This window comes from Staurois parvus, unplaced genomic scaffold, assembly GCF_062004578.1.
Source record: "Staurois parvus isolate SC_StPar_1 unplaced genomic scaffold, SC_StPar_1.0 ptg000081l, whole genome shotgun sequence".
Classification (NCBI taxonomy): Eukaryota; Metazoa; Chordata; class Amphibia; order Anura; family Ranidae; genus Staurois; species Staurois parvus.
Genome location: NW_028317877.1, coordinates 3,722,939 through 3,749,181, shown reverse-complemented (window position 1 = coordinate 3,749,181; position 26,243 = coordinate 3,722,939). Strand labels below are relative to the sequence as shown.

The window sequence follows — 26,243 nt, the reverse complement described above, 5'->3', positions numbered from 1 at the left end:
TGGGCAAAATATTCATTTTTAGGATGTTTATACATCCAAACCATGTGAACACATCTCTGTCCCAGCGTTTGAGATCTAATTTAATTTTCTGGGCCAGAGGGGTAAAGTTAAGCTTGAATGTTCTTTGTAAATTGCCAGGGATATTTGTCCCCAGATATGATATCTCTTATATGAGAAGTCCACTTAAAGTAGAACTGGGACGCTATCTGCTGTCGAAAGGAGTTGTCAATTACGATGGCTGAAGCTTCCGATTTAGAATTATATATTTCAAAATTCAAGAGTTTCATAACAATGGATTTTTTGCAACAGGGATGGAAATAAGATCAGTTGGGAGCTCACAAAAAATATCAGATCGTCCAGGTAGGCAGCTAATTTGTGTTCTGCACACTTAGTGTTGATGCGCCAAATGTCCGGATGAGCTCTAATGGTTCTCAGAAAGGGTTCCAGCATCGGAACAAAAGCCAAGGGGGATAGGGAGCATCCCAGCAAAGTGCCATTATGTATGGGAAACATATCAGAGAGTGCCTCATTTGACCTTAACTCGTGCAGTTGGAGTTGAGTACAAAGCTGAGATCCATTACAACATCCCAGCGTCCATGCCAATTTGGTCCAGGGTGGCCCTAGGAAACATCCATACAACCCTGTCAAATGCTTTCTCTGCGTCGGTGAAGAATCGTATCAAGGGTACATGCAATGTGTGAGAGTAATGTATGCTGTTTAAAACGGGGTGCGTATTTTCCCTATGTTCTCTATCCGAGGTGAATCCCAACTGGTCCGGGTGTATCAGTGATGGGAAGTACTTCAGCAGTCTCAAGGTCAAAATTTAAGTAAATATTTTTAGATCCACATTTAACAATGTTATGGGATGGTAACTAGGGCAGATGGAATGATCCTTACCTTCCTTGGGTATCATGGTAATGTGGGCCTGTACAGTAGTTACAGGAGTTAATTTCTGCTGTGAAACTGCAGGCAAGTTTTTCCACGTAGGGTGTTTGAATTTCATTGTCATCAGTTGTGTATATGTAATTCACAATGTGTTTTAAAATTAATAACTAAATACCAAAACGTCTTTACTATTTTAAGGTATTGCTGTTCCTACTTCCTAGCTGTGTAATACCTGTTGAGCAAACGAGTCCCCTTAAATTTATATGGAATTGCTGTAGAATGAGATTGGCATCTGTCATACAATATCACCCCAAGCTTGCAGGTGGCCTTGCCATTTAAACCTTGAGAACATATTACACAGCTGCTCAGGTCGCACCCTTCGCATCCTTGCACATCACCCATGAGTTGCCCCTCTGCACCTATATCAGTATTGTAGAGCGTGTCCCTCTTCCCATTCTCATTTGTGTTGGCTACCTCTGCACTGATTATCCTCTCTAGCAGACCCTACTCTGCAACAATCTCTGAAGCAACATGACTAATATTGTAGTAATTGATTTTCACCTAAAAGGTGAGGCTCCCGTAATTGTCAAACACTCCTGTTCCATAATACTATATTTTCTTTCTGCTGGAGTCTGCTTCCGACTCAAATAGACCACTGGGCGTTCTTCACTGCCTACCCCTTGGGACAAGACCCCCCCCCCCCCCTTCCCCCAGACCTATAGTTGAGGTATCAGTCTGGACCACAAACTCTTTGCTGAAGTCTGGGGCCACCAACACAGGCTGTTTACACAGGGCCTCCTTCAGACTTTGGAAAGTTGCTTCAGCCTCAGGGTTCCATTTAATTGCTACAGAAGAGCTTTTTTCCCTTTGTTGAGGTCATTTAAGGGTGCTGCATTTGTGGAAAAGTTTGGGATGAACTGCCGATAATACCCAACCATGCCTAGGAAGATTCTCACTTGTTTTTTGGTGGCAGGAGCAGTCCAGTTTCTAATGGCTTCTACCTTATGGACTTTTGGGTTTAGTTGAGCTTCACCCAATGGTGTACCCCAGATACTAACCAGCGTTTCTATTTGAATTTTTGACAGCCTGCACTTTGGGTAGGTGACTTTTACAATCTGTGATCCAAATAACCACATCATCTAGATAGGCTGCTGAATAGTGTTGATGTGGGTTAAGAATCTCATCCATCATCCACTGGAATGTAGCAGGAGCTCCATTTAACTGCCTCTGGCATTGCAAAAGCAGTTTTTATTCTTTTGCTTCCTCTGTCTGGACAACCTGCCAGTACCTTTAGTGAGATCAAAGGTGGTTATGTACCTGGCAGGGCCCAACGTCTCTACTAGTTCATCAACCTGGGGCATGGGGCAGGTGTCAAACTTTGACACTTTGTTCACTTTCCCAAAGTATTTACAAAACAGGTTTTGTAAGATCCATCCGGTTTGGGAACCAAGACTATAGGACTACACCATTTCCTTTTGAATTTTTCTATCACCCCGAGGTCTAACATCCTCTGTACTTACCCAGCTACTGCCTGCCTGCGGGCCTCTGGAATTCGATAGGGCTTAAGCTGCACACAAACTCTGGGGTCAGTGACAATGCCATGCTTTAATTACATTTGTGCAGCCTGGCAACTCTGAGAAGAAACCTTTGTTATGTTGTAGAAATTGCCTCACCTCATGCTGTTCTGATACCAACATAGACTCCGAACCTCACTTATGCTGTCCTCTTTCTTCAGTGGCTTATCACCCAGGGCTAGAAGGGCTTCCCTATTTTTCCTAGCTTTGCTTAAATTCACATGCTAGATCTGCTCTTTCTTCTGCTTGTCTGGTTGGTATACCTTGTAGTTTACCTCCCCAATCTTTTCCAGTATTTCATAGGGTCCTTGCCACTTAGCAAGGAACTTGCTTTCCAATGTGGGGACTACAATGACTACACAATCCCCAGGATGGTAAGTCCGAACCCTTGCTGACCTATTGTACTCTCGCCTCTGTGCTTCCTGTGCTTGCTGCATGTGTTCTCGGACAAGGCACATTGCCGAGCTAATTCTGTCCTGCATGGCAGAGATATGTCCTATGACACTCTGGTAGGGAGTAGTTATAGTCTCCCAGGTCTCCTTTGCAATATCCAGCAGCCCTCGAGTCCAACCATATGTAAGTTCAAATGGTGAGAACCCAGTGGAAGACTATGGGACCTCTCTAATTGCAAACAACAGATATGGCAGAAGACAATCCCAGTCTGTCCCATCTTTATCCATGACCCTTTTGAGCATATTCTTAAGGATTTTCTTAAATTGATCTACTAGGGGGAGGCATAGGGTCCCATCATTGGTGCCAGTGGAAAGAATAGTGCCCCATCATTGATGCCAAGGGGAGGAATAGTGCCCCATCATTGTTTTCAGTGGGACGAATAGTACCCCATCATTGGTATCAGAGAAAAGAATAGTGACCCAGCCTTGGTATTAGCTGAAGGAATGGTACCTAATTTTTTATATCAGTGGGAGGAATTGTGCCTCGAGGGCCGAATAGAGGCAGGCAAAAGGCCACATTCAGCCCACGGGCCGCAGTTTGGAGACCACTGTACTTAACCATCAGTCTGAGGGTGGTAAACCGAAGTATGCAAGTGCTTAATACTGAACAGTTTACACAACTCTTGGTCAACTCTTGGGAGTCCCTTGGTCAGTTAGAATTTCTTTTGGGGTCCTTGTACATGTAAACATGTGGAATAACTTTCTGTTGATCATCTTAGAGGAAGTGTTTCTCAAAGGAACAGCCTTGGGATGCTGGGTGGCATAGTCCATTGCCAGTAGCATATACTGATGGTCTCTAGCTGACTTAACAACTGGCCCTATCGGATTCATGGCGATTCGGTCAAAAGGGATCTCAATTACCTCAATTACCGGCAAAGGCACCAGCGGGCTACGGTAATGAGGCTCGGGGTCTGACTTTTGACACTGGGGACAAGATTCACAATAGTTTTTCACAACGGAAACTATCCCAAGCCAAAAGAAATTCTGTAAAATACATTCTTTGTTTTTTCCACATGCTAGGTGACACCCCCCCCCCCCCCCCCCCCCCCCCAGGGGATGTGTATTGGCTAAGCTCAACAATGTCTTCCTATAAGGACCAGGCATCACAAGTTGCTCCACAACCTCACCCTGAATTTTAACATGATACATGTCATGGTTAACTGCCCTATGAGGAAGATTATTATCCAGCCCTGTAGCTACCGGGATCCCATTGGTTACCTTCACATTTTTTCCAGGCCAACTCTGGTTCACCCTTGCTACCTCTGGTTCACCCACACACTGCTACAGGCAAAAGCCTACTTTCATCAGGGGTCACCCCTACAGTATTTTCATCACCCTCTAGTTCAAAGGAGTTGGGGTTTCCCCCTGCAGTCCCACCAGGAAGTTGAGATTCAGGATTCTTATCCTTTCTTTTGCAGAGCTCCTGTAATAGTGTTAAGTCTCTCCCCAGTATTACACTATGCAATAGGATAGGGGACACTGCCACTTCATGGCAAACAGATCCTGAGCTGGTTCAAAGGTTACCAGCGCTGTGGGGATACGTTTTACAGTCACTGTGCACACACAGCACTTCTACCTGACTCTGGTTCAGCTGTTCATGGTCCACCAGCCGAGTATGGACTAGAGTAACCAGGCTTCCAGAGTCCAGGAGGGCATGCACACTCCCCCCCCCCCCCCCTTATAGAGTTTAGAGTTCGATATGTCTGGCTCTGGCCTGGGCAAGCAAACAAGGGCATGCTTCTGAGTGTCACACTCCATTGGCTCTGAGTTCAGGGGAAACTTGGAAGCAACGTGACCCGACACGCTGCACCTCCAACACTGGGGATGCCCATGGGTTTCACTGGGGCTCCTTGGACAGGCTGTTTTAGAGGCCATTCCTCTGGCCACTCTCAGCAGCCTATCAAGACTTCCCCTTTTAGGCTTCACCAGTTGCGCTGCTGGGTTTGACCTTGTAGTTACTGGAGGGGGTCTTTTGGCCACAAGGAACCCTGTAGACCTTGCCTGCTGCAGGTGACAAGGTCATCTGCAGCAAAGTAGCATCCCACCAGCTCAACCAGATCATTCTTTGAACTTGGATCAGCTTGCCTCACCCATCTCTGCAACTCAGGAGGTAAAGCTCTCACGAAACGGACCATTGCAACTCTCTCCGCTATTTGGGGTCCTGTGAGTATTTCAGGATGCAGCCACTGTTTGACCAGATTAAGTCATACATTTGGGAGTAGGGGAATCCATTTGCCTTGAAACTCCAGCTGTGCTCTCACTGTGGTTGTCGCCCCCAGACGCCGCAAGATTTCAGATTTTAGTTTATTGAAATATGCCTTTTGGAAGTCTCCTGTTAACAGTGGTGCATTAGTGTAGCCCAGCGATCTTTACGCCAGGCCTGCCTCTCTCAAAAGTACATCAGAAGGCCTCAACAGCATCCTGGGATGTAATTTTTTTGTTGAAGGTGGCCCTTGATACCTGGCAGGGTGTCACCAGGGAATCCAGTGAAAACCCTTGCAGTCTGGTGTGGCAGCCGCTGTAGCCCTTCTGTTAGGGCTTTACTTGAGCCTCTGTTGCCTGAGCCAGGGCAGTTACTTGAGCCCTAGCTGTCTTAGCCAAAGCAGTCACTTGAACTTCCGTAAGTGCCATATTGGCAGCCAGCAGCCTATTGGTTTCCTGCTGTTGCACTGCAGCTGTTCTATAAGCCTGTTGCTGTGCAGCATTACTTTGGAGCAAGGCCTTTATCAAGTCCTCTATGCTGCCGATTCACAATTACACTGCAGTGCCCTGCTCCTTTAAATGGTATAGACACAGTCTGCTGTCCCTTTTATAAATCACTTCCCAACCGGTTCATAGACAAAAGACATGCTATAACTCTGGTATTGTTTTTTTCAGCCAGCAATTCTCTTTTTGCTAAAAGTGGCTTGAATGGAGGATTTGCTGCTAGATCACTTTTAGAAGCAGCTGGAATGTACGCCCTCTCCCCTCTTGGCGCTTTCTGGTGATTCTTGGGCTTTACCTGGAAGATCAGTGAGCCCAAGAACCCATCTGTAGATCTCAGCATCTGGGCATAGAGATGGGTGAAGGAAAGATGGCCTCCATTCATCTCTATGGCCTAGGAGGTCCGGAGCGACGTCATTACATCATTTCTGGTTCTGGCCTAATGTAAACAAGGCCATTAAAAAAATATTTTTTTTTTTGTTTTTTTAAATCTAAAGCTTTACATTGTAGAGTAGAGATGTGAGATCTTACTGACTCCAGATCTCTCCGTAAAGAGAACCTGTCACTACCTAATTCTGTTTCAAGGGATTTTACATTCCTTGTGATAGGAATAAAAGGTGATAAAAAAAATTATTTTTAAGGGGAAGTGTAAAAATTAAAAAAGATGTAAAGCGCCCCTGTCCCCATGGGGTTGTGCGCAGTGGAGAACGCATGTAGGGCACGCCCACATATGTAAACGGTGTTCAAACCACATGTGTGGTATCGCCGAAAATGTCAGAGTAAGAGCAATAATTCTAGTATTAGATCTCCTTTGTAACTCTAAACTGGTAACCTTTGAAAATTAAAGCATCACCATGGAGATTTTTAAGTACCGTAGTTTGGTGCCATTCCATGAGCGTGTGCAATTTGACATGTTGGGTATTTACTTGGCGTAACATCATCTTTCATATTTTACAAATATTGTGTTTTGTTTTTTTAATTAATTAAAGTGTATTTTTTTTTTCCCCAAAAAAATTGCGGTTGAAAAATTGTTGCGCAAATACCGTGTGACATAAGTTGCAGCAACCACTATTTTATTCTCTAGGGCCTCTGCTACTAAAGTATATATAATGTTTGAGGGTTCTAAGTCGTGTTCTAGCAAAAAAAATTGGCTAAACATCGCTGACACAAACTTTTACACAGCTTCCTTCAGTGCAGTTTTAACATCGGATATACAGCATAATCAGCAAAAGTGCCTTTCAGTGAGGATCAGTAGAAGGATTGCCTGCATCCTCCACCAGTTGAGGTTCAGCTTCAAGTGGAGCTTGCAGAGATGGCAACCAAGCTACATGTAGGGTTAAGGCCTTCCTGCCCACGTTTATTAACCACTTCCCGGCCGGCCCATGTATATAAACGACCGGACGGAAGCATTGCAGGAGCAGGTGGCCATTTATAAACGTCCTTCCCGCCTGTGCGCGCTTCCTGGGAGCGCGGCACCGCAATTGCTGTACGAGACCTCTGTGTGAAGTGCCGATAATGTGATCACCGATTGACTAATCGGGAACTACATGAATAGTAGTAAGCAAGATGTCACTTGCTGACTTTGCTTGCTACTAGTGAAATCTGTGACTGATCACAGAGGTCACATGGTACAAGGCTATTCACAACAGCCTTGTACCGTGCGACAAGCTGTGACCAATCACAGCTCACACAGTATATCTCAATGGCTACAAGAATGCAGCCAGAGAGAAGGATAAATTATTGCTTTTACATCCATAAATGCTGTAAAAACAATCCGTGAGAAAAAAAAAAATCATCACCCCCCCCCACAAGTAGTACAATGTCACTGCTAGGTTGACAGTATGTTAAAAAAAAAATAAATAACAAAAAAATGTCAAACATTTTTGAAAAATTAAACTTTTTGGTTATAAACTAATTTGGGTTATATATATATATTATGTGTTTATTTTTTTTTTTACTAAAAAGATAGCTGAATACATTTTGGCCAAGATTTATGAAGAAAGATTATCTATTTGCAAAATTTTATAAGAAAAACACTTTTTTTTTTTTTTTCAAAATGTTTGGACATTTTTTCATTTATAAAGCAAAAAATAAAAATCCCAGTGGTGAATAAATACCACCAGAATAAAGTTTTATCTGTCTCAAATGCTAAAAAATTCATATGGGTACAGTGTTGCATGACTGCACAATTGTCAAAGTGTGATAGCACTGAAAGCTGAAAATTGGCCTAGACAGGAAGGGGGGTAAAAGTGTCCGGACTTGAAGTGGTTAAAAGGCAAAAATAAAGCAAAAGTCCACCATAAGACAGACTGCCCACACAGGGGTAAAGATCACATTGCAAAACAAAGGATCAGCAAACAAATGTTAAACCTCCTGGTTAGTAAATAGACCTCGCTGGGTCTGCTTCAGTCCTGCAGACGTGTTGTTCTCACAGCCCGCTTGTCTCCTTTTTCTGCACCAATAAAGGATTAACCCAGGGTAGGACAAATTATACCCCAGGTGGGGAGCAAGGTGGGGGTCAATGCTTAACCCCCTGATTCTTGCTCCAAGCCTCTCACTGCCATCCATTTACCTTACAAATCCTATGCGGAAGATACACTTATCTACAACTGACAGGGACTGTTTGTCACAACTTTTATATATTCTTGTTTTGTTCAGTATTTAATCACAACTTAGTTTGGGAATCCCTGGGAAGCTTTACTTTAGCTTTCTTGCCACCAGGCAATTGCTGGCCAAAGTCTCAAAGCAGCTGACTCGATTTCTCAGAGGTGCTTTTCCCCGCAAAATCCAATGTACTGACTGACAGTGCTTTTAACCCTTTCCTTATCTATTCAAAACAAAAAAAAAAAACTTTAGATACACCTTAATTAAATAAACGTTTTCACCATTTACCAAATGTGAAAATCACTAAGCACTCTGCTCGATCGGTAGTTATCAGAGAGAGATAATTTCATATTGCTTATTGTGCAGTTGTCACCAAGCTTTTGAACTTTGTAACCTGATTTGTATTGTACTTTCATCCATGAGGTTTTCTTAAACACAATTTCCTGTGCAATAACCATCATTTTATCTCACTGCAGTTGATCCTTTTGTATGTATTGCACATTGCCCATCTGGTGCTCCGTGCTAACCACTCATTTCAGTGACCTTTACATCTCTGGGAAGCGAACATGCAATAATTGAGTGTTTCTCAATGTTGTTGTTTTTTTGTCTATAGTCCCCTTCCAACCCTGTTTTTTTTTCTCTCTCCCCTATTAACTGGTTTAATTAAAAAAAAATAAAAAATTAATGAAGGGGGGAGGCCCTTTCCAAACTGGTCCTATTACCGAAAAAAGGTTCAGGTTTTTTTTACAAATTTTTAGTACTTAGGTTTACAATAAAAAATATATATATTTTTTTTATGAGTATAGTGCCGTTGGTCTTGGTAAACAGATGCAATTTTTATGTAAGGCTCCAGCTAGTCTGTTTACTATGTCAAGGTGGGTTGCACATTTATTTAATTTCTTAGAGGTATTGTATCAAAAACTCACCCACTGAAACCTTGTTTTACAATGTGCGGTGTGAAAAATTGTTTGTCTCCCAATGCTGTGGAAACATTTGGAAATTGCACCGTTTACCCAATATAATGTTTGTTTCATTTTGAAAGCTCTTGAGCTTCTGTATCACTCTGTAGTTCAATGGGCAATGTAACATCAGCCGCGTTCACTAGATATTTTGAAAATTTACCAGGCTGGCGTATATACACAGTACATACCTGCCAAACCTTTTGACATACTGTTTCTCTGAGTATAGGGTGGAATTCTGTAAATACGCAAACCTTTATATCTTCATGCTGCTAGCTATTGTATTTCTACCAGACACAACTAACTGGAAATGTCAGATTCGTTAGCAAGAATGTTTATGTAAGTCAGGGCTGGTTCACACTAGATGCTTTCCAGTGCATTTTTATACCGCATTCAGACTGCATGCATAGTGTTTGCCATGTGTTCCAATGGCCGTAGTTAACACCAATGCTGTCAGTTCCAGCACTCTTAACAACAGTACAATCTATTGCATTTTTATTTTATCCAGAACACATCCAAATGTGTGTAAATGCACTGGAATGCACATTGTTCTAATGAAAATATTTTTCAAGTGTCAAAAAAAAAAGGGAAAAAAAAACCCCATTGAATTGTACGGAAAATGCATCAAAAGCATATGTATATTCCAAAACACATTCAGAACCTTGAAATGTTGGTTTGAATGAACTCTCAGGCCTGGACAAATCTTACCCACAATTAGGAGCTAGCTGTAAAATCCTAGAAGCTAGCCCTGTAAAACCTACAAAAACTACGTTTAAATATACACTATATTGCCAAACGTATTGAGGCACCCCTCCAACTCCTTGGATTCAAGCATTCCAATCCCCTCCATAGTCAAAAGTGTATAAAATCAAGCACCTTGGCATGCAGACTGCTTTTACAAATGTGTGAAAGAATTGGTCGCTCTCAGGAGCTTAGTGAATTCAAGTGTTGTACCGTGATAGGCTGCCACCTGTGCAATAAGTCCGTCTGTGAAATTTGCTTGCTACTAAATATTCCACGGTCAACTGTTAGTGGTATTATAACAAAGTGGAAGCAAGTGGGAACAACAGCAACTCAGCCACAAAGTGGTAGGCCACCTAAAATGACAGAGCGGAGTCAGCGCATGCTGAAATGCACTATGCGTAGTAGTCGCCAACTGTGCAGGTCAATAGCTAAAGACCTCCAAACTGTGTGTAGCCTTCAGATTAGCACAGCAACAGCGCGCAGAGAGCTTCATGGAATGGGTTTCTATGGCTGAGCAGCTACATCTATGCCTTGTATCACCAAGTGCAATGCAAAGCGTCCGATGCAGTGATGTAAAGCATGCAGCCAGTGGACTCCAGAACAGTAGAGACGTGTTCTCTGGAGTGACGAATCATGCTTCTCTGTCTGGCAATTCCGATGGATGTGTCTGGGTTTGGCAGTTGCCAGGAGAATGGTACTTGCCTGACTGCATTGTGACAAGTATAAAGTTTGGTGGAGGGGGGATTCTGGTGTGGGGTTGTTTTTTAGGGTCTGAGCTTAACCTCTTATTTCCAGCGAAGGGAACTCTTAAGGCGTCAGCATACCAAGGCATTTTGGACAATTTCATGCTCCCAACTTTGTGGGAACAGTTTGGGGATGGCCCCTTCCTGTTCCAACATGACTGTGCACCAGTGCACAAAGCAAGCACCATAAAGACATGGATAAGCGAGTCTGGGGTGTAGGAACATGACTGGCCTGCACAGAGTCCTGAACTCAACCCTATAGAACACCTTTGGGATGAATTAGAGTGGAGACTGTGAGCCAGGCCTTCTCATCTGACATCAGTGGCTGACCTCACAAATGCGCTTCTGGAAGAATGATCAAACATTCCCATAGACACACTCCTAAACCTTGTGGACCGCCTTCCCAGAAGAGTTGAAGCTGTTATAGCTGCAAAGGGTGGACCAAGACTACATTGAACCCTACGGGCTACAACTGGGATGTCATTAACGTTTATGTGCGTGTAAAGACAGGCGCCCCAGTACTTTTGGCATTATAATGTATTCCTCAATAGCCAGAAATGATATACAGTGGGTAAAATAGGTATTGAACATGTAACCATTTTTCTAGGTAAATATATTGCTAAAGGTGCTATTAACATATCATTTTCATGACATGTCGGTGACAGTTCATGCAATCCATACATACATATACAATATACATACATACCATATACAAAGAAACCAAACACAAATAAGTTCAGAAATTAAGTTATGTGTAATAAAATGGAATGACACAGGGAAACCGTATTGAACACATGAAGAAACGGAGGTGCAAAAAGGCATGGAAGGCCAAGACACCAGCTGAAATCTATCAGTAGTTAGAAAGTGATCCTGCCCCTTGTCGGTGCAAATAATAGCTGGTTCAGTCTCAACTGATGGCTTATAAAAAGGTGTCTCGTCACCAAGGTATCGCACAAGAATCAGCTCATGATGGGTAAAAGCAAAGAGCTTTTTCAAGACCTTTGCAACCTTATTGTTGCAAAACATAATGATGGCATTGGTTACAGAAGGATTTCTAAACTTCTGAATGTTCCAGTGAGCACTGTTGGGGCTATAATCTGGGAGAGGAAAGAACATCATTAAATCATAAACCAACCATACCAGGTGATCCTTGCAAGATTTCTGACAGAGGAGTGAAAAGAACTATGAGAAGAGTTGTCCCAAGTGCCAAGGACCACTTGTGAAGAGCTTCAGAAAGGTCTGGAATTAACAGGTACAATTGTTTCAAATAAAACAATAAGAAATTAACTCAACCACCATGGCCTGTATGCACACTCACCACGCAACACTCCATTGCTAAAAAGCATGTTGAAACTCATTTAAAGTTTGCTGCATAACATTTAGACAAGCCTGTGGACAAGACTGGGATAGTATAGTCTGGTCAGATGAGAACAAAATTGAACTCTCTGAATTCCATAATACACACCATGTTTGGAGGTCAAATAGCACAGCACATCACCCCAAAACTACCAATACCAACAGTGAAGTTTGGAGGTGGGAACATCATGGTGTGGGGCTGTTTTTCAGCATGCAGTACTGGCAAACTTCATGTCATTGAGGGAAGGATGAATGGAAAAATGTACAAAGACATTCTTGATAAAAATCTGCCATTTACCAGGATGATGAATATGAAACAATGGTGGACATTTCAGCAAGACAATGATTCCAAACACGAAGCCAAAGGAACTCTCAATTTGTTTCAAAGAAAGAAAGTAAAGCTGCTACAATGGCCCAGCCAATCACCTGACATGATTCCAATAGAAAATCTATGGAAAGAACTTAAGATCAGAGTTCATAGAAGAGGCCCACGGAATCTTCAAGACTTGAAGAGTGTGTGGAAGAATGGGCCAAAATCATACCTGAGCAATGCATGCGACTAGTTTCTCCATCCAGGAGGTGTCTTGAAGCTGTCATTACCAACAAAGGATTTTGCACGAAGTATTAAATAAATTTCAGTTAGCGTGTTCAATACTTTTTTCCCTGTGTCATTCCATTTTATTACACTTAACTTCACTTCTGAACGTATTTGTTTTGGTTTCTTTGTATGCATGGATTGCATGGGTTATTACTGACGTGATGAAAATTTCATGTGAATAGCACCTTTTAGAAATATATTTAGTAAGAAAAATGGTGACGTATTCAATACTTCTTTTACCCGCTGTAAATCCATGTTCTGACCACTTAACGCCTTTGCAAACCCAAAGACTACCTGATAAAAGTAGTATTGACTTACTAAACCCTTGACCCTGCATTCAGGGTCATATCTGGTCTCCCAACATACACAGAACATGGAAATGCAATTATTTTGGTAAATATAAACTGCTAAAAACCTTTTCTCATCAGTTGTATATAGCAGTCTTATGACTAATATCTGTGTCCGGCTGAGCACTGGTTAAAGCTTGTAGGAGGATTTTTCATTCTCCTCTGTGCTATAAGGCTGCATAACCCCTGACCCCCTGTCTGGACAGGGCTGATTGGCCCTGTGCTGATCACATGCACCCTCCCCCTCCAAAAAAAAAACTCTCTAGCAATACACACCTAACTGTGCATGTGTGTAGTGCCTCCTAGGGCTCTGTACTGTCAGCAGATGGATTGGGGACTGTAGGTGAAGGGGAGGATTGGAGAAGGCAGGATCAAACAGCCTTTTTACACAATGCAGAGGATTAACCCCTTAGGTTCCACAGTGAGTATAACAAGCATACCTTACTGCATATACAGACTGATTCTACTGTTGTGGGATTAGTAACACTTTAATAACTGTACTGTATAGTCTGTGCAGAAACAGAGCTGTGGGAGGACCCAGCAAACTTCACCTACTACATATTGTCTGCAGAAAAGTACAGGAGGGGTGGAGACAAGACCAGTCATCCAGTTGAAGGAGAGAACAGCATTGTCTGGTCTTTATTACAGGACGCTGCTGCACAGAGACAGTTTCACTATGGTTTACTGTACAGATCTGGAAGAAATACACAAAACACACCGAGATTTAAGTAACACATGATGCTTGTATTTACACAATATTTGCTTGTCCTGGAGTTCAGCTTAAAAAAAAAAAATCTATAAACCCAATGTTTCATATTCCTGATTTTTGCCTGCTGTACCATGTACTCGTGAAAAAGTGCTGTACACTAGGAACGAGAGCACTCAGTGGTCAGTTTTCTAGCTGTGCTGGAAACGGTCTACTCTCCTCCAATAATTAGACCTCTGCTCATGCGCACCCCCCCCCCCCCCCCGCACACCCACTGGGAAGACCAGTGTGCTGCTGTTTCTCCACCCTCACCTCTCTTTGCAGCTGAGAACAGAGGAAATGTGATAACTTCTAAAAAAAAAAAACGGGTGTGGGAAAAAGGTTTTATGTTTATATCTATACACAAATAACTGTATGGCCTGTATTATTACAAGGTGAGGGTTTACATATACTTTTAAGTCCTTGTCACTTTCTTGCAGAAGTTAAATTTCAATTAGTTGTCTTATTTAAACATTATGTTGCCAAACAATACTCTATATTAGTGTCTTTTAGATGTAAAATATCTAATAGCTGCCCTTAGCAAAATAGTCAAGTGCTTGTCTGCAGCATGAAACGCTGCCCTTAGGGTCCATAAAATGCTTACACCCCGCACACACAAGCCAAAATCAGCCGATTCTTGGGTCGTGTGTACAGCTGCTTGTCTGAAAGAAGCTGATCTCACAACCTGCTTCAGTCGAACGTGCATGTTTGAAAACCTACAGCCGACCGGCATCCGATCAGTGCTTGCAGCCAATGGCTACGAGCGCTGACCGGTGTGTTCTGGCGAGGGACGGTCCCCCTGTCAGAACACAATAGCAGAGCAGGTGAGATTGCTGTACTAACATTTGTTTTTGTTAGTACAGACATCTGTTAGTTTTTGTTTTTTTTTTTTTTTTGTTTTTTTTGTTCAGCCCACTGGACTGAATGAAAAAAAAAAAGCTTTCACTGTATACCAGGCTTAAGGGCAGACAATGTGAGGCTGCCTTCTGCTCCCAGTCAAGCTGTATTCAGAGGCGGGCAGCTAAGATGATGTGCAAAAGCACACATACTAATAAAAAAACAGATGACCAAATCCATGTTTTATCCATTCAATCCAAAAAATTCTAAAGGGTAAAATTTTTGCTGATCTGATTGGATGACATCACTGTTTAACCATTTTCTAGCTGATTCTTTTTGTGTTTTTTTTTCAATCCGTTTCTTCAGCCAAGTGGTGCCAACAGGACCACCCATGGCTGGAATTTTTGACCAATTAAGCAGTAATGGGTCTAAGTTCAAACCGTGCATGGCCAGCTTAACCTGTGACCTCCACTGCATGCTGTGGCGCCATTCTTTGGCACTACATGACACGGTAGTTACGTAGTAGTCAGAGGGAGAAACCGCATGCAGTGGTAAACCAAGCAACCCAAACACTCGGAAGTGTGTCTGATGCTGAAGAGCCTTCTCTGGCTTTACATCTTGAGCAAAGTGATGATCCATGTCAGCACCCTCCATGAAGATAAGTCTTGTTTGCGAGAGTGTCCAAAGAAATTCAAGTCTTCAGAGTCCGCTTAAAAACAACCTTTACCAGTTTAAGTATGTTCTATACAGATTATAATGGGAATTCTGACAGTCACTTTTATATGAATATGTGCTTTGACTATGCAGGGCAAGTAAAAGGTTTACTTATCTGCAGCCATCCCATTTGTTTATACTAAATCTGGCTATTCACCCATAAATTCTTTTGGCTGAGCAATATAAATCTCAATGTGATTGTAAAGGCTATTTTTTATCTTTAAAATAACACAGGCTTATACTTGCCTGCTTGGTGCACAGAGCATCCCCGAACCTCCTATTGTGGGGTCACCCACTGGCATCCTGACCCCTCCTCTTCTCGGTGTGTGCCACCATAGGAAGCCACTTCCTATTGTGGCTCACCCATGAGCTTGATCCTGAGCCACGCTGCCTGCTTCCATAGAAACAGACAGTGTGGCTCAGCCCCATTTCCCCCACTCTCTCCTCATAGGCCGTGATTAACAGCATCAGAAGCCAATGGTCGCCACTGCTGTCTCTGAGCCAATGAGTAGAGAGAGGAAGCTGCTCTCAGGTACTGTGCTGGATTGATATTGGGCTCAGGTACGTAGAAGATAAGTGTCTGCAAATGTTTAGGGATATCTGCCATCAGTTTGTTTAGGATGGCTGTGCAGGCACATTTAGGAACGTTGAAATTTGTAATGGTGCAGGTCAAGGTATATACTCCTGTCTAGAACTATGTTATTTTGGGACAAGGCTGCCATATGTGGAACATCATTCCCAGTTTTCTGCAGCCTCAAAAGCATCAGAGTAGATCTAGGCGATCCTAGCCAAAGCTAGGCACTTAAAGACTTTATAATTGGCTTTTATGAAGGTTGTGCTAGGTGTCCCTTTTTATGAATACTTATGATTTAGGTGTCTTCACTTTTTGATCCAGTGTTCCTGATTGATTTCCTCCATCAGTTCACCAAACCAAATTATGAGGCAGCTTGAAGTGTTTGTAACCTTAAAAATAAAAATGCATTTATTTGTCTCTTTTTAAGGTATTTATTTCTGCTATGTTATATTAATAATGTATTTGTGCTTTCCATGCTTCTATATTACCTGGTTGATCCTGCCAGTTCTCCTCTCCCTGTTAGTAAACTGACCACGCAAAGCATGGTAGTGTTGTCAGTTTGCTTCTCCTGCCATCCTGTTCTTAAATAGAGGCAGGCTGTGTAAGCACACAGCCTGCCTGTATAATTTGTGGCTGGTTTAAAGCCACACTCTCGCCCATTCCTCCTCCCTTTATTGATGGCGGCCTCCCCAGCCTCACTGTGAGGCTGCAGTGGCTCCCAGACATATGATCTGCTTTGATGTGGATATAGCCACCTGCAAGTCCATGAATTGCTGTTGAAGGAAATTTGATAACATAACATGCACTTTTGAAGCTGAAAAAAAAAATATATAGGCAGGTTTTTTTTCTTTTACAAATAGCTTTATTGAATATTAAGCAAAGATAAACAGACATTCGGAGCATAAATTCAGTGACCGACAATTATGAATCATATTAAATAACAAGGAGCTTGTTCAAGGCATGCATCAATAAAGGCATAAGCTGAAGAGTTTACATAGAAGCCCTGTAGGAAAGGATGGGGGAAGGGGTTATAAGGGAATGAATAACAAACCTTTGTGGGTCAATGATAATGTAAACTCCAAAGAGAGTTTTAGCTACATCAACATTATAGAAAACAGGAGAGGCACGAGAAGAGGCCTCTCCAAAAAATTGTTCATGTTCATAACCTAGAGTGTGCATAAAAAAAATCTAAATTGCGTAAATAGTATTGCGGATGTAGCGCAGAAAACAACAAGCACAATCCGTGAAATATGTTTAAGGAAAGATTGAACAGCAGGATAGGAAAAGACATACAGTAGAGAGACACGGACATCACAAACAACAAAAAAAAAAAAAAAAAAGGGGGGAAGTTGGGGCTCCAAGGGGATCACAGCAAAATCCAACAGGCAGGTTTTTTTTTCATAGACAAATGGAATAAGGAAATGTACGTTTTAAATAGTTTAACATGTACATTTCCTTATTCCATATGTCTAAGAAAAAAAATGATACAGGATTACTAAACTTCATAACTACTTTGATGGAAGAGGTGAACAACTAATATAATTGCCACCTCCTGATTCTTGTTCCGCTAACAACTGTTTTCATAAATGGTGTACTGTATTATCTACGGTCTGGTTTGTTTTTTGGATTTTTTTTAACATTGTATAGAAAATGTAGAATTTGGTGCATGTGAAACATCTCAATGGGGGTAGGGGGCACTTTTACTGTCTGAAATAAATAATCAGGGGTTTGTACACCCCTGCTATCTGAGAATTGTCCTATAGGATATAAACCTTTGTCTAACCACCAATTAAATCAATTGGAGTCTTGGGCTGGCAAAAAAGGCCGGGTTATCTGAAATGTATTTTGTTTATTTTTTTGCTTTTAAAGTGAACATTTAGACAGGCTTTCAACACCAGAGCATTTACTTACTTTCTGCAAGGAGTAAATACACATTGAAACATACCCCCACTGCAGCTGCAGGCACTGTGGAACAATTAATCTTCAGAGTTCACAGTAAAAGCACTTACACTCAAGTTAAAGAGTCAGACTTGGGCAAACGTAAACTTGCATCCTTCCCTAACATAATTGTGACTTACTTAATGATAAAGAACACTGCTTTTGCCATTTATGTGACTGAAACTAATAATTTTATATATGCCATGTTAATCAGTGATCTTTTTTTTTCTGTTTTGCAGGTTGGCCCCAATGCGATTATACACACTCTCAAAACGCTATTTTGTGTTGGTTTTTGTGGTATTCTTCATCTGTTTTGGATTAACACTTTTTATTGGCATTGCTGGTATGTGTTCATTTGTTTTAATACTACAACTTCCATGGAGACATAAAAGTTTTGATTTTATTAATTGCTTCGGACTTTTGCTGTCTCTACTGCATTTTTCTGTAGTTGGGAATAATATGTACAGTTGTGCTCAAAAGTTTGCATACCCTGGCAGAAATTGTGAAATTTTGCCATTGATATTGAAAATATGACTGATCATGCCAAAAAATGCTCTTTTATTGAAGGATGATGATCATATGAAGCCATTTATTATCAAATAGTTGTTTGGCTCCTTTTTTAAATCATAATAACAGAAATCACCCAAATGGCCATGATCAAAAGTTTACATACCCTGGAATGGTAGGCCTTGGTACAGACACAGAAGGTGACACACACGGGCTAAAATGCCAATTAGAGGTTAATGTTCCACATCTGTGGCTTTTTAAATTGCAATTAGTGTCAGTATATAAATAGTCAATGAGTTTGTTAGCTCTTACATGGAAGCACTGTCTAGACTAGATACTGAGCCATGGGGATCAGAAAAGAGTTGTCAAAAGTCCTGCGTAACAAGGTAATGGAACTTTATAAAGTTGGAAAAGGACATAAAAAGATGTCCAATGCCTTGAATATGCCAATCAGTACTGTTAAATCAAACAGAAAAAGGTATATAGTGAGCGCTTAATCCATAAGTAGCTATGCACTCAAAGCAACCAATATATGCAATAAATCGAATGATAAAAATAGTGCAGAGCTAAAAAAAAGTTATATAAGATCAAATAAAATCCAGAAAAGCGTCCATAAAGTCTGTGAGTTGTGACTGGTGAATCTACTGGATAATGGTGGTGCTCCGTGGGAAATGATAAAAATGCGCTCACCAGAAATAACATGAATATGAGCGTTGTATACAATTCCTCATCAGAGGTCTGGTCACCTTGGGCAATCCTCCCTTCTGTGTGATGACAACACTCAGTAAAGATGAATAAGATCCAGGTAACCAGAGGTTTCCTCAAGGGGGCTGGCTGGAAGGAACTGCCTGTTTACAGGGAATCTTCTACCTCTTGGTATAGTGCCTGGATCCTGGTACAGGGTTTCTGAAAATAAGTACTCCTCTTCCTCGCCGTGCACAATATCTGTGAGCAGTAATCCAATAACGAGGGGAAGGCTCAGCGATCTCCACAGCCCCATTTCCTTCTACAGAACCCCAGTCGAGCACTGCAGAAGGTGCTGCCAGACATTCACACAAATACACCCGTAAACGCGCCCCCTCTCCAAGTCTTCCTGTGGAGTTGGGCAACGGCAAGGGATGTTGCAGATCGTGGACAAGCTTTGAGCTTTGCCTCCTCACAACACACGGTTTATCCATTTATTGCTCATTGTTTTCACTACCAATCTTGTATTTAGGACGCTGTACGGCAGAATAGGGGGCATAGTGGCGTGTAGCTGAACAGTGATTTGTCCACGATCTGCAACATCCCTTGCCATTGCCCAACTCCACAGGAAGATTTACATCCAAAAACTAAAATTTAATTTTATTGCGGTTTATGAATCTTAAGATGTGGTGACTGTAAATATTTTCACTATTTCAGGCTAATAACATTTTCAGCAAGCGCAAAAAAATAAGTTTTCTCCTTGCAAGAACTTCGGTCGCTTCCTAAAAGAAAACACAGAGAACCTTTTCATTATGTAAAATGTTAGTCCCATCAATACAATATGTAATGAAAATGAACGAAGGTAGAAATGTTCAAAGTCCAGTCTGTGTGACAGCCATGACTGCCCTCACACATACAGTGAAGAAATTGAACACAAGGGGACAGGAAATATAGTATTTTCAAGACTACCAGTTAGAAAAAAAAAATGAATGCAGTGCCTACTGTTTTGGATTTAAATACCAGCAAGAATCCTCTGACTTTAGTAGCTGCCCTTAGATCCCCTAGGCTGCAACCTAGTCCATGGGCAGTAGCCTAACTCGAAATAATAATAAAAATGTGAAAAATATGCAAATCACAAATAGCGCAAACCAAATCACACAACTAAATAGAACCACCACCAAATAAGTGCATATTAATAGTGCAAACAAAAAATCAATAAATAGGGAATCTCAATATAGTCCATTCAGAAAAGTCCATATAAACATTATCCTCAGTAAATGAAGTAATAAGATCTTCCTTCATAAGCAATGTGGTATTCAGTGCTCAAAAACACCCCATCAAAATGCACACTCACCATGTGCTAGTAATTAACCAGCATGTCAGTATATAACTCGCTCTCTGTGACTCATCGCCACTAAACTTTTGTGGTTCTGGGTTTAGAGATTGGCAACTTTAGTTGATGGCTTTTGGAAAAGTCTTTGGCTTCAGGGCAGACTAAAAGAAGATCGGAACAGAAGCCCTTGTGCCACAGATAGGCATATGGATTTGTAGCAAGTCAAATCCTGTTACTGGACATAGCTTTTCTGACAAACCTTGCATTAAAAAGCTCAAATTAATAGCAATTCCAATGGCTTATTTATTGTGGAATTTTAATTATACCTGTATCTTTCCCTTAGCCTACATTTAAAAAAGATCGATGTGCAATGCGACCAGGCTCTAGCACTTTTTTCCCACTAAAAACCTAATCTAGATTTGTTTTGATGAATAGGCGTATTAAATAATAAAGAAGGCACAAAATGCAGTATTCATGGCAACCCATCAGAGTTCATTTTATATTGGTTGTTTTTAGCCAATTGTATCATTATTGGTTACTGTACTTTCTGCTTTACTCCTTGAACAGCTAATTGATTTAATATAAACCCAAGAATGCAAATTTATTTTATTGTAGTTTACAAGTACTGAAATGTGGTGGCTTCAATTGTTCATATTGTTTAGGCTAGGAATATTTTCAGCAAATGCAGAAAATTTTTCTCTTGCTAAAAATGCGGTCTTCTTGTCACTTCCTGTGAACTGAACTGAAAGCGCAAACTATTTTATCTTCTTCTGTAAACTACTAATCCCTGATTCATTGAGATGAAGAGAGGAAAACCTGTTTATAGTACAGCCTGGGTAACAACCATAGGCTGCCTCCATAGATACAGTGAAGTGGGTGAGCATTGCCACCCAGGGACAGGAAATGTGTAATTTACAAGATTACTTGGTGACAGTAAAGGGGGGGAAAAATGTGATTGGTGATGACTCAAGTAAAGATGGAGGATATTGCCAAACGCAGGCTTTAAAAGCAGACTTACCCCGGAAGAGATGTCAGAAATATGGCAGCAATGGATTACAAAGAGATCAGATTAAGATAGGGAGGACTTTCTCAGTTGAGCACAGATAAAGTTTCCTGGATAGCATTAATTTGTTAGCTCTTTAATATATCACTGGTTTGCAGCAGGGCTTCACAAATCCCAGGCTCCAGGTCACCATGGCAACTAGAAACTTCGAACTTTCCCCTGGGCTTTTGTCAGCCCCAGTGGTGTAGCATGGGGGGCTGCCAGCACAACCTTTAGAGGGAGTCATGGAACAGGTCTCCCGGAACAGACGCCAGAACGACAGGTGTCACTGTGCCACGTGTATGTATGAGGCTGGGGGGTGGGGAGGGGCGGCACTGCGGGTGGGTTAAAGGAAGAAAGGGGCAGTATTGTGAAGCGCGTGTTAGGGAAGATGAGAGGTTGTAGAGTAGTAGGAGGGGCAGGTCAGAGGAGGAGCGGAGTCTCCCGCTCCAGGCTCCTCCTACAGGATAACTGGGTGCGGGTCGAGCTGGCTAGGGTGACTCTTGGCCTCACCTCGCAGCAGGAACCAGTGGCACTGAACGGGCTCAGCAATGGCCTCGAGCCAGACACTCCCTCACAGGGGACCCCCAAGGAGCTCAAACTACAGCTCAGAGTCGGGTCTGCGCAGCCCAGGAGCCCACTACCCTCTGGAAAGCTGGTGTGGTCATCTATCAGTGACCATCATTGCAGCATATCTGTGACCATCAGTGTAGCCCCATCAGTGTCCATAAGTGCAGCCTCATCCTCGCAGTGGAGAAGAAAAGTTATTTATAAAATTAAAAACCCAGTGGTGATCAAGTACAACCAAAAGAAAGCTATCTGTATGAAAAAAAAATTATACAAAATTTCATATGGTTACAGAGCTGCATGACCGCTCAATTGTCATTGAAAGTGTGACCGTGCTGAAAGCTGAATATTGGCCTGAGCAGGAATGGGGGTAAAAGTAACCAGTAGGTAAGTGGTTAAAACAAAATCGGGCTCCTAACTTTGACAGGCTCCTAGATTGAAAGCAAATTTGACGAGCCCTGGTTGACAGGATCTTGTTCATGAATTCAAATGTTGCATGATCTTACTGCTCTAGCACCATTTAACTCTTATTAATTTCTGTCATTATTTTAGGCCCAAACGTCATCGACACAAAACCGTATCGAACTGGCCCATCCAATGTTTCCAAGGTATAAGCTGCTTCTTTTTTGTGTGTGTGTTTGTCCAAATCTGAAACTTCTAGTCATTAAGCATTCTTGCTGAGCAATGTGATTAACTAATATAATAGGGCTTACACAGATGCACTAGTTATGTTGGAGAATGAGTGGTAAGAAATTCCCTCCCTTACAAACTAACATGCTTTTTTTAAATTTTTTTTTAAAAGTTAATGCCTGTTGGGCTGGTTTAGTATGAGGGGACAATCTGTAGACTGCAGGGCTTTTTCAGCTCTGTAGCTTCATCAATAATTAAAATTCACTTTCTAGGCTATCCTATTTTCCATCTTTTCAGAGACACCCTAAAAGGGTGTTTAGTTTCTTAATATGTTTTTTAATATACCATGTGAGTCGTCATGTCTGGCCACCGAAAATAACTTGGTATAAAAGTCAACGGAACAGGTAATATGACAATCAGTCATTGAGAAGATTGACTACTTTTTTTTTTTTTTTTCCTGACCTGTTTTTATTTTACCTAATTTCTGTTCTTTAACTTCAAAGTTAGCATTTCTCAATAAAACTAAGGTAGTAAACGTCCCGGACAGGGCTGCAGGAGGAACATTTTAACTGGTGTCCACAGGGTCAGTTCATCTAGGGATCCAGTCCAACTCTCATTAAGCGTCTCTGTATATAAAACACCCAGTAGTGCTGATATCATCTTAGTGACTATTCTTCTTCCACAAGTGCCAAAAATCCTCTTCCTCCACTTAGTACCCCTCTTATAAATTAGAAAAAGCTTCCACAAAATCCACCTTGCTTCGTGGTTAGGCTCCTAAATCTGTCTGCCTTCGCATAGGAAATATACCTCCAAAGGAATCGCATATACTATTATATCTTCAAAATATTTTCACTCTGCTCGTGCTCCCCTCGTAACAAACTCCCAGTGCTAGTGAACACAATGACCGCCACTTCTTATCTTATGCACTTTACCAGACGATAAGATCCACTCGCTTAGAAAAGGGGGCTCTTCTCACTGCACAGATGATCCAGTTCTCAAATGCCATCATAACATGTAGCAAAGTACAACCAACATAGTGTAGTAGGCAATGGTAGGGATATATCTTCCTTTAATCAGATTGTGTTTACAAGTAAGACAAGGTGTCTCAGCATGTGTAGAACTGGCAAACAGTGTAAAACGCCTTTTCCAAAATGGCCGCTCCGTAACTTCCAGTTTACGTCTGATGTCACGTCTGGCGCGTTTCGTCACTTCCGACTTCATCTGAGGCTCTAGGGATCCAACTAAACCTTTGGTACCTTACTTGAATTAAGCCAGCTTCTGCTTATTAAACATATGCATTCTGTATAACTAAATTTAGTACCTTGGGAAGTTGTGGCCACTATATGCCTATACCTATTACATGTCTAAACAAAAATAATGTGATGACAAGTCATAATGTGTGTGTTTGGTCTGACAAGTCATCTAGAAATTAAACAACTTCCCTATAGCAATGTAAAAATTTTAAATTGTAGCCAAATTTGTACACAACAAATAACCTGGAACATATCCATCGATGCTATTCACTGGCTTATTTTTTTGGTTAAAGACTGAGGAGAAAAAAAATCAATTTAAAATAGTTCTATAATCCTTTTAATAACTAACGTATTTTCCATACAAGCTCTCTGACTTGATAGAGTACAAAGCAACAGGTAACTTAAATGTTGCCAGCAAAGAAAGGAGTCCTTTATTTCCTCTTCCTATGCCACCCAATGCATTGAAATGAGAAAACATTGCCCCCTGTTGTCTGTCCTGTAAAAACATGAGGGCTTACAGGAATAGCCACTGGATGCAGCAGGGAACACAGGAGATCGAGGGAAGCTTGGTTTATGCACAAGCTTGAAATGGACAACTTGGCCACAATGCAGGTAGCATTAGAGGCAAATATTTAACTTTTTTGCAGGCAATTTTTGCGTTAGTCCTTTTTGTTTTATTAAGCAACAGCCTCCTAAAAATTCAAAAACAATGATTTGTTGAGAATTGCTGTAAGAGTAGCTAGTGTTCCTTTAGATCCAGTTATAGTTGCCAGTTAAGATACTTTTTTTTTTTTTTTAAATATTTATTTTGATTGTTTTTTCTGGATATTTATTTATTTCAAGAATATACGTAGCACCAACAATTTATATAGTGCTTTACATATTGTACATTCACATCAGTTACCCTCAAGGCGCAATCTAAGGTCCCTAACTCACATACAGTCATTCTAAGGCCCATTTAGACTGGATACAGTTAGACTTCCCACTTATATTTAGTATAGGAAGAGACTGATGTACCAGGAATAAAACCCATCTACTCAAAGGGAGAACATGCATTCTGTATTGTGTCTTCATTTTATTTCAGTATGACGTTCTAAAACTATTTGTGACACTCATGTTGTTTTAAGGTTGGCCATTATTCTCTGGAATCCCCAATCTTGTCTACATATAACCAGCAGCTATGGCTAACGTGCCGAATTGAGCTAGACAAATCTGATGGTAAGCTTTTTCTTTTTTTTTTTTTTCTTTTTTGTCTTGTGTTTTTTTTTTTTTTTGTTTGTTTGTTTGTTTTTTTAAAGGTAAAAAGTCAGTGTTTTGCTAGAAACACATTTAAAATATAACTAAAAGGAAAACCTTTTATTTTATTTTATTTTGGATAGAATAAGGGAGTGTTCTATCCCTGTCAAGTTTATTGTTGCCATCTGTGTCCCATTGCAGAGGTTCTTTTCCCTTCAAATTCCATAGGCAAAACAGGAAGTGAAAGGAAATCCCTCCAGATGAGGTTGTAATCAGAACTAATGTGCCCATTAGAAGGCTTCCTCTCTATTTCTGTTCTGGTGACAGCCCAGAAATTTAGATTTTTGTAAACTTTTGCTCCTAGTGATAATGGTAAACAGACAGGGTCTCCCTGACGGGCACAGACAGCAAAAAAGAAATCTAACAGGCATTCTAATCCCTCTCCACTCTGTCCAATAAAAGTCTTGATTTCCAAAAAAAAAGTGTGTTGCATTTCTAATCCAGATATTTCTGTCAGACAGCACAGTCTCTGTATTATTTGGAGCTCCAGTTAATGTAGTTATGTAGTCATGAAAAACATTATATTAATTTTTTTAAACTAGTGAATGCACCTGAACATGACTTGACATCATCTTCCTGTAGTCTTGTGTGAGATGTACAGGGGTGTGGACATTTTTTTAAAAAAGTACTTGTCCAAGGTACTTAATTGAGATGCCAATCTACTTGTCCCTCAGTACAATCTAGTTGTCCTGATAAAATTCTCAGAATGGAAAATACAAAGGGTATTTTTCCAAAACACATTCAAGCTATAGTTATATACTTATATTTTTATTTTTTGTAGTCATCTGATTATAGTTATCTGCAGAAATATATATATATATGTATATATATATATATATGTATATTTACACAGTGAGGAGCAGAAGTATTTGAACACCCTGCGATTTTGCAAGTTCTCCCACTTAGAAATCATGGAGGGGTCTGAAATTCACATTGTAGGTGCATTCCCACTATGAGAGACCGAATTTAAATAAAAAATTCAGGAAATCACATTGTATGATTTTTAAAGAATTTATTTTTCTTGGACTGCTGAACATAAGTATTTGAACACCTAAGAAACAGCAAGAATTCTGGCTCTCAAAGACCTGTTACTGTGCCTTTAAAAAGTCCACCTCTACTCCACTCATTAATCTAACTTAGTAGCACCTGTCTGAGCTC

General features: G+C 41.0%; 1 protein-coding gene across 2 annotated transcripts in view; it reads left to right on the top strand.

The window, feature by feature from the left end:
- TMEM181 (transmembrane protein 181) overlaps nt 1–26,243 on the top strand; it is a 97,233-nt gene that overhangs the window by 14,153 nt on the left and 56,837 nt on the right. For both annotated transcript variants that reach the window (XM_089669722.1, XM_089669723.1), the window contains exons 2-4: nt 18,013–18,116; nt 22,459–22,514; nt 24,917–25,007. In XM_089669722.1, the coding sequence (XP_089525848.1) occupies nt 18,013–18,116; nt 22,459–22,514; nt 24,917–25,007 (251 nt within the window). The remainder of the gene's footprint in view (nt 1–18,012; nt 18,117–22,458; nt 22,515–24,916; nt 25,008–26,243) is intronic.